General features: G+C 35.1%; 1 protein-coding gene across 1 annotated transcript; it reads left to right on the top strand.

Moving 5' to 3' along the window:
* Nucleotides 1-439: 439 nt before the first annotated feature.
* LOC130735492 (uncharacterized) lies at nucleotides 440-1554 on the top strand. The gene has a single exon (XM_057587454.1). The coding sequence runs from the start codon at nucleotides 444-446 to the stop codon at nucleotides 1398-1400; it is 957 nt and encodes a 318-aa protein (XP_057443437.1). The 5' UTR covers nucleotides 440-443; the 3' UTR covers nucleotides 1401-1554.
* Nucleotides 1555-9532: the final 7978 nt, after the last annotated feature.

The following is a 9532-nucleotide window of genomic DNA, read 5'->3' as shown; positions in this document are numbered from 1 at the left end:
AATCTTATTCTTTCTCTTTCTCCATCTGTTTCCAGCCGTTTCCTTCTTCTTCCAGGCACAACTGTTTCATCTCTTCTGCAGATTTCTAACAATTTCTAAATAATCCCCCACACCACATTTAATCTCCCCATGACCCTTCTTGCTGGCGCCCTCTCTCCTCTAATTTCACCTTAACCTTTCAATTTTGCCCATTTTCTCTTCTTCTTTTTTTCCCAAAAACTGACCTGTTCCAAAGAAAAAATTGTTTTTTTTTTCAGAGCTTGGGCAAAGGCCCTAGCTAGCCGGGCGGTAAATCCGCCCCTGACTTTATACAACTTTTGTCAAATGCAATTCTGCCACGTATCTTACATCTTATATGATAATGTGACTTTCTACTTTTGCTATGTATATATACACCTGAGTTGTATCTCAATTCTCAAAGTTGGTAAAGCCTAGTTAACACCATGAGATCAACCATCCTTAGAAAGCTCTCCTTCCGGCCTTGGGCCGCCACCGCGGAAGTGGCCCCGTTACCGGCGACAACCCAATTCAACCGAGAACTCACTAAGGAGCTCAACACCCTTCAGTCACTAAGCATTGGTGGGGGTGAACTTGGGTTGGCTCAATTACTTGATGCTGCCATCAACACCCAAAAAATTGCCTTGAAATCGCTGGTGAAAATTCCTCACAGAGATGATGTGGACCGTGGAGTATTGGAAGAGTATCTAGAGAGCAACGTTGATGTCCTCGACGCGTGCAATTACTTTGTGGACAGAATAGAGGACATGAAGAAGTATGTGAACACATTGAGAGTGGTTACACACTTGATTGATGGTGTGAATGTCAACAACAAGCATGATGCTATGAAAACAACACGTGCATTGGTCCTTTTGGAATCATGTAATGATATAGAAAAGAAATGCAAAAAGAGTGGATTGTGTTTGAGAAGATTAATGTTGAGGCAAAAGCTATTCCATGATGATCATGAAACTGAGTTCAGTGAGATTGTGACTGGATCTAAGGCCATGGCCTTAATGGGTTGCAGGTTTCTTGAACAAGGCTTGTCATTTGATTGCAAAAGTGGATTGCCCTTGATCAAGAAGTGTCCCCCCATGTTTTCTTTTTTGCTGGGTTTGGCAGAGAAAGCAGAAGGAAGTGCTGTGAAGAAACTACACAAAAGGGGATCTCGGTGTTTTGTGATGAGTGAGCTGCAGCAAACAGTGGCTGCAGCTAGGGAATTAAAGGAGAAGATGAAGGGTAAAGGGGAAAAAGAGATGATTAAATCTTCTGTTGAGGGACTGAAGAGAAGTTGCAGGGGATTGGAGGATGAGCTTGATTTTCTAGAGGGGAGAGTAAAGGATTTGTATAAAGGTTTGATTGATGTTAGAATGGCTTTGCTGGGAATTCTGTCCCAGGCATAAAAGTTTTAGATATGATTAATTAGAGTAGCTATAGCCTATAGGATGCTAACAATAAGAAAGATGACACTTTGCCTTCAGTCAAGGATGTATAGAATTGATCTGAGATGTATTGAGTATTGACAATGAAATTAATTAACCTCCCTTCATGTGGCTATTGTTAATTCTTAGTTATCTTTAGTTGTTTGTAAATTATTTAGTCATTCTCAATCTCGATCATATGCTTGGTTTCTTCAATTTCTTGTTAGTGTATTAGTTTTGGATATGATGATTGCTGATGATATGCCTATACTTTACGACAAATTTAAATGGTTTTAAGAGCAAATAAGGCTTAATTTATCTAATAAGCTTCTGGTGTTCTTATACCCACCTTCTAATCCATTATATAAAGAACTTGGAATAATATATACGAATTTATTCATTTAAGCCCAACTTTCTTATCTCTCTTCTCTCCCTCTCTCTATCGTTTCGTTGTCACTGTACTAAGCGGTATGAAGCTATAGCTAATGACATTTCTTCATTCGCAAGAATTAGGAATCGAACCCAAACCAATTGCTTAAGAGATGAAATATGTTGAACCACTACGTTAACCCACTTAGCTAAATAAGTGGCTTATTATGATCTAATTATATTGCTTCCTTTTACTTTGTCACTAGTATGAATTTCATAATTTTTTCATGGCTGGTTCAGTACCAGTTTTAGTTTCAAGTTGCCTCTGTTATTGTTCTTTGCATTCTGGAACAGTTTTGATGCATAATTTTTAATTTCATCCACAAGTGTTCAAATTCTATAAAACGTGTATTGTTAGAAAGCTGACGTAAAGAGATATCATGAGAAAAATAATTATGTTTTTCTAAGTGTCCTAAGTTGATGAAAATGTGTGATATATATGTTGGCTGCTTATGTTGATGGTTGAGTAAAAGTAGCCTTAGAGCCTAAAAAACCTTGTTTTCAATTTTTTGAGTTGGTTGAGGTTAAAATTCGCTTAGTTACTAAGTTAAGTTACGCTTTGTTTAAGGTTTGGGGCACTTGAACGTGGAGCAGCTACTGCAAGAGGAAAGCATCCGAGGAAAGCGCCTAAGGTGAGAGCAATTTCTGATTATTAGCTTTATGCAATGAGTTGCTATGATTGTGTGCTTGATTGCTTATGATGAGTGATGGCTTGAAACATGTTTGATTGTTATATTGATTGATGCTTGAGGCATGATTGGTTGCTTATGATGGTTGGTATTTTGAGGCATGTTTGATTGTTATGATGATTGTTGTCGAGGCATGTTTGAATGTTTAAAATGCACGTTTTAAGTGTTGTCATGCTTTCTTAATTATGCTTATATGACTTAACTACTTACCGATTGTGAACCCGAAGTGTTTACGGGTGTCAGCGAGTAGAATTTCCGACGATACTTCAGAACTGTTGCTATTGAAGGATCGATACTGTTCCTTGTGAAAGTTGTTCTTGGGGAGGGATCTTTTAGAAAAATCTCTAAGACATTGAAAAGGAAGAGTACATAAGGACTTGCGAATAAACTTATCATAATTTAAATAATTCAAGTGATTACACTTTTATAATATAAGAGACTAACTTTGGAAGGAAAAACTTAGAGAATTAAATAAGGTTCGAAAAAAGGGAAAGGTCTTCTATTCGAGGAGTTGGGAAGAAAGATGAAATTGAGCTTTTGTTACCTAGAGTGGTGAACCGTCGTGGTGTAGAGATGGCCACTAGGATGCTGAAGGAATCCTTTTCTTATGAAGCAACTTTTGCTCTAGGAGCCGTTAAATCACTACGGGTATTCTTGATGCGATTATCTTGAGTTAGGAACGTGAACTTGTGATATGGCGTTTTTGTTTCTTACTAACCATGATCGATATCATGAATTCATGTTATTCCTAGGACAACATGAGGTCGTGCCTGCATTTGTTCTCAATACAGTAGTGAGGTCGTACCTGCGATTATTCTCAGGACGGCAATGAGGTCGCGCCTGTGTTCAATTTTTTGAGACAGTGAGGTCACCAATAAATCGTTAAGAAGCATTCATCAGCGAGGGTGATTGTCCTGCCTCCATTATGTGTTGGCATTATATCCTGATCATTTCGAAGCATTCATTGCACGAGCATAGCATACAAACTACCTATGAGTTGTTGATCATGTATGTTGTTTGTTGAGTAGAACTAATAGCATGTTCTGCTTACTATGATATATTGAATATGAGTGTTATGTGTTGTTGGTGTGATAACATATCTTGGTTGAATAATGTGGATGTTCCGGGATATCATGTGATCTTGAGGTTATGTGTACTATCCGTATTTATCTCTATTGTATAGCTTGTGTTCTATTATACACTATTGTCTGGAAGTTGACCATCACACGTCATTGCTTGTATGCTTGTGTTTGGGCGGCTGACAACCGCAAGACGACGACAAGCGACGATGTGATCAGGCGTTATATTTCTGGGAGAACGTTGTTGTGCTGACCTATACGGAGAGTTCCTCAAGAGAGGAGTAGAACGATTTCAAAGAGTCCAATGAAGGATTAGCAGAAGACTTGCAAGAGTAGACTCAGGTGTAAGACTAGAGCCTTTTTGGGTAGAGAGATTACCATTTTTGGTTGAAGCATGCAAGATGACTTTATGAGTCTGTTTTTTAGGGATGGAGTAGGTTTTGATACATTTCTTTCTTGCGGTTCTCCTGCGTGGGGATTGTTAGTGAGTATATTGGATTAATGGAGCCTTTTGCATACTGATTTTCATTGTCGAGTCTAATCATCTCCTTTTCTATGTTGTATATGTGTTTGTCATTCGTCTTTACCACTATGTACTTGTCTTGTTCGAGCTTAGGGGTATTTATTTATTGTTGGGAGTACTCGTGGCATGTTTTGGAATGCTTTGAAAACGAAAAAAAATTACCTGCATATCTTTTATTCTACTTAGAGAAAATGACATATTTCTTTCGAGTAAGGTTACTATTGTGACCGCCGAAAGTAGGGTTTTACATCACTCAACAATCCAACCTCACTAAAATGTCCCCTTGCAACACCACATCTTTGGTGGCCAGTATCTCTTTCGCGGGAGATAAAATACACCGCAATAAGCGTGAGTGAACAAATTCACATGAATCATCATTTGATTGCGGAAGGGAAGAATGAAATAATAATAATAATAATAATCCAGAAGTTAAGGCAAAAGGCTAAATTCAAACAAAATAAGTTCTCCGAATTGAAAATCCCATAAAGTTCAAAATTCGAATCAAACATGAACCAACTTAAACATCCAATCCAACATAAAACTTAAATGTAGGTTGTTGAGAATCAAATTCTTTTACTTTCATAAGTTATCATTCATGAGACTTGGAAGATTTACTCATCCACGCAACCTCACTATGCAATTCAAAGGTTTTTAGAGATCTACTTTTTCTTCCTGCCCTTCTGCATCGTTATTTTCTCCTTCATTGTCCATGGTTGGCTTAGATTCATATGGAGGCACCTCCTGCACCAATAAAAAAATAAGCATAACATAAATAACACTAAGTTTACTGAAAAAAGTCTAATTGTCTTCCCTACCTGTCCAACATTCTCAGTAAACTCATTTGGTGACTCTTCTTTTTCCTTAGCTGGCTCTTCAATTGAGACATTAGGAACTCGTTGACTGCTAGACCCTCTTTTTTTCTTTCTATTTGCAGGTGCCTCCTTATTTTTTTCTTTCAAAGGGAAAAGTTTGTTTCTTAATTCTTGCAATTGGTCATCTGGCCTGGTAATGAATTTTTTCGAATGCAACAATTTTAAAGAGGAAAAATATAAAAAAGAAACTGTATGCTCAAATAGAAAAAGCTTACTTACGAACAATGATGAAATCAATTAAATAAAACAAAATATTTATTTATTTACACATATTTTTTAGGCATATCTTAATTATCATATACCTTTAAATTTAGCAAATCTAGTAGTCTCAATACCTCTGTTTGTTGATCTCGGTTTTTTTACCAATCCAAGTTCAACATTATATTTTCTAAATCGTCTATACCAATTCTATTTTGTGATATACATTCATTGCCAAGAGGGTCAAACCATACATGAATTATGTGCAATGATAGCAAATAATAATATCATCCCTCATAAAGAAGCAAATGAGTTCTTATGAAAATTTAGAAGATTAGATGAATTAAATTAAATCAATGTAAACCAAATAATCTCAAAATTTTAACAAATTAGGGTCTGATATGTTGCCAACCATTCCACATATTTATTTGATGATATCTATTTTATATTATTCCTCCTTATTCTCTACATCAACTAATTGTTCTAATGAATATTGTTCAAAGCAATTTGAAGGCACAAACAATACAATTATTGATTAATGTAGCATTAATTTTTGTTTCACGCATTTAAATATATACTTCAATATTCACTATGGAAAAGATTACACATGAAATCTAACAAAGTAAAACTTCTAAAATGACACTTCCAACATAATGAAATTAGTGAGCGGAGTAGCTAAATATGCAAACTAAATGCATTTTATTACCTTGTATGTTCGATTCATCAATATGCATTTCATGACAAGGTGATTAAGATGCAAGAAATGGATATTTCAAAAGCAAGATTTTATTTATTTCAGAAAATGAGTGATCTTATTGACAATTCATAATTCTTTCATGGTATTATTGCATAATAGAAGAAATATTTGGTCATAGTATAATGTATGACGCTCATTAGAAGTGTTGAAGGCTTGTGAATAGCCATTTACACTAATACCAAATGGACCATGTAAAATGAAAATGGGTTCTAATTTTCCCATTTATTATGGAGTAAAAATACAACAAGAAAGAGATGAATTAGCCATTTGTCATAGGGGACTAACCGCATTTTGTTCAGTGGAGCAGAACCTAAATCAATGTTGCATATTGGACAGCTTGTCAATTCTTCATTTGTAATTTTATCATAAATGCACTTCCTGCAAACTAAACAACATTTGTAGGAAAAAATCTATTAAGAAATTTAGCATGTCTTTCTATAATCATTGAAAAAGTATTCACAAGAAATGAATATTTCACACAATCAAATCTTAGCCAAATATTTTGGCAATGTGTCTCTGAGAATAACATTGCAATAGAAATCGAAAAATGTCATGAAATAAATCCAAGTAAATTAAAAACAATCATGTTCATATAATTTTAATGGAGGATAGACTTGAATATGATGTCCTATATATATTATTAGGAACAAAGGTGCGGGAAATAGAGTTCACGAGTGAAGTTAAAGACGCACAATCTCTCACAACTGTACACAATTATAAAAAAATTAATTCTGAAAAAACTACCAAAAATTAGTCACACTACTCACAAATTCTTGTAGTTTTTTTTTCCTGATCAAGCAAAGTGTGAATAAATTGCATAGAGAGATGACTAATTAGGTCAAGGAAAGATTATAAGAAGTTCTTTATTTGTGTTGTCTAAATCAACCATGAGGGTAACTTTACTCCACCTTAATGGACCATAACCCCATATTCAGATCATAACCCCTTTTTGATAGAGGGGGTGATCAAGTTTCTTGGATTGATCGCCGCCTATCAATATGTTGAGAAATAAGGGTGGCGTAAAGGATCTTTCATAAGTAAAGATGTAATATTTTTAAACGAAATAAGGGTGGCGTCCAAAATTGCAAGAGTTCAATATCTTATGAAAACATTATACTCTTCAACTTTGAGATTTCAACTTCACGATCAGAGAAGAATGCCATCCTAGCTCAAGAAGAATTGCATTGGTTTCAAAATTCTCGGGAGAAGCGAATTAAGTATGGAGATAGAACTACTTCCTCTTTTCATATTCAAAATGTTATTCAGAGAAAGAGAAATCATAATCATGGGTTGAATATCTCATATTGACCTTAGTGCATAGATGTCACTCTTCAAAGGGAAATCCTCGGCTACTTTAAATTTCTTTTTGCTAACAATGAGGATTTCGATTTGAGCTACCTTTTGACACCTCATCTGCCCAACATCCAAAATTTTTAAAGGGAGAAATTGACCAAGGAGATGATTGGGGAGAAGGTGCTCTTAACTGTGAAGCAAATGGACTCCTATAGAGTATCGGTTCCTGGATGGATTTCAAGCAATCTTTTTCAATATATATTGGACTTAGTGGGGGTACAGTGGTATCATGTTGTTTGAAAAGTAGGCATTCAAAAGGTTAATCTCTGATATATTGGAGTTCTAATACTTTTGTCGTTATGATCCTTAAGTATAATAACCTTATGAATATGAGAAAGTTCCACCCAATTAGTCTTTGTAATGTGCCTTAAAAAATCGTTACGAAGATTCTGGTCAACCGTATAAGGTTAATGCTTCATGATATTGATAGCCCTATGCAGAGTAGCTCTATCCCACGGAAATGCACTAGTGACAATGTGATAGTTCTTCAATATGTTACCTACCAGCAAAGAAATTTGAAAGTGATACAAAAGACCTTATGTTTGAGCTTGATTTGGAAAAGAGCTTATGGTAGGCTTGATTGCCATTTTTTGAGGCCACTCTAAGGGAGTTTAGTTTATTAAGAGATATGTCAGGTAAATTATGTCAGATGTATCTACATCATCTCTCTCTATCTTATGGAATGTGAAAAGAGTGACTTGGTTTCTTGCAAAAAAGAAACCTTAGACAAGGAGATCATTTTTTCCCATACTTGTTTGTCATGTTTATGGAAAGGTTTAGTTCAGCTATGTGAAAAATCTAGACAGGAGGTGAGAGCCAATTAGAGCATCATGTAATGAGTCGAGTCTTTTACATTTGTTCTTTGTGAATAATGACCTTTTGTTTATTAAAGTCAAGGAAAGCTAGGTTAGACAGTTAAAAATTATTTTTAATGATTTTGTAAGGCCCATAGGCTACGGGTGAGCGAGGAGAAGTCGAGAATCTTTGGGGTCCTTGAGGCTTTCTATGGTTGCGAAGGCAGCTTTGTCTAACAATGCTTCTATCCAATTTATTAATAAAATATAAAGTTCTTGTTTTCTGGTTTGTTAGAAGCGGATTACAAATAACGATTTTAATTTTTTTTCCTGCACAAAATGAAGTCTAGTTTGCGATTTAGAAGGGTAAGCTTCGTAATAGAGTAGGGGAAATTACTTTACCACAACTCTTTCTAGCAATTATGCCTTCTTATTGCACAAGCCATGTTTGGCTACCATAGAGGGTTTGTGAGAAGGAAGATTAAACAATTTGGAGATTTGTGTGGAAATGTGACAAATTACAATTTCCAAAGTTTCTGAGCAAGGTTGTTTTCTATTGTGTGTTCATCATTTAGGGTTCTTTTTCTCTAGCTTTGGAAATTAGAATTCATCAGCTTGTTTCACTTCTAAGTTACATCATAGGTTGCAGTGTGTAAATTTTATGGAAGTTGGATGCTTGCTAGTTTTGGGTTTATAGAATTTCGAGAGAGATTTTGGTGTGAGGTCTACACTGTGATTCTTGAAAATTAGTGGACGAAACTCAAAGCAATTTGAAGACTGGATGTATCCTTCAGTGGTGGAAGGTGAATCAAGATAAAATCACGGTGTGATCTTCTCTAACCCTATCTCTTTTACAATTATGAGTTGTTCTTAATTTAAGTACTTTCGCATATTAGGGTTTTTATGTGAATAACGTTTTTCGATATAAAGAATTGTATATATTGTAAACTTTGATTTCTTGCAATTTTTTGTTTTGATATCCTCAAACAGAGAATAGTAATAGATTACCATATCACTGACATAAGATTACCAATTCACTGGTAATAGATTATCAATTCGTCGGTACATATTACTACAATACTGAGAATCTTAATTTTTTCAATACCTTGTTTAAGTTTTTACATCTCAGGTATATCATCTAAGTTTTTACATGCAATACTGAGACAAACTAGGATGATATATAGGAAATACAAAACATATAAAAGATTGAAAATTTGAGAAAATTAACATCAGATTAATCGGGAAAAAAAGGCATCAAAGGTATAGAAGATTAAGATCAAAGTTCTCACATGTATGAAAGCACAAATAGATTTTTGTGGCCTCCTTGAGCAAGTTGTTACAAAGCTGACAAGACAATCCAGGAACAATGGAATCACTCCTCACTTTTGGGTTGTCCATCTTCTTTTCCACTTATTAAAAC

This window comes from Lotus japonicus, chromosome 2 (assembly GCF_012489685.1).
Source record: "Lotus japonicus ecotype B-129 chromosome 2, LjGifu_v1.2".
Lineage (NCBI taxonomy): Eukaryota > Viridiplantae > Streptophyta > Magnoliopsida > Fabales > Fabaceae > Lotus > Lotus japonicus.
The sequence above is the reverse complement of the archived record's forward strand: the minus strand, read 5'-3'. Positions and strand labels throughout refer to the sequence as shown.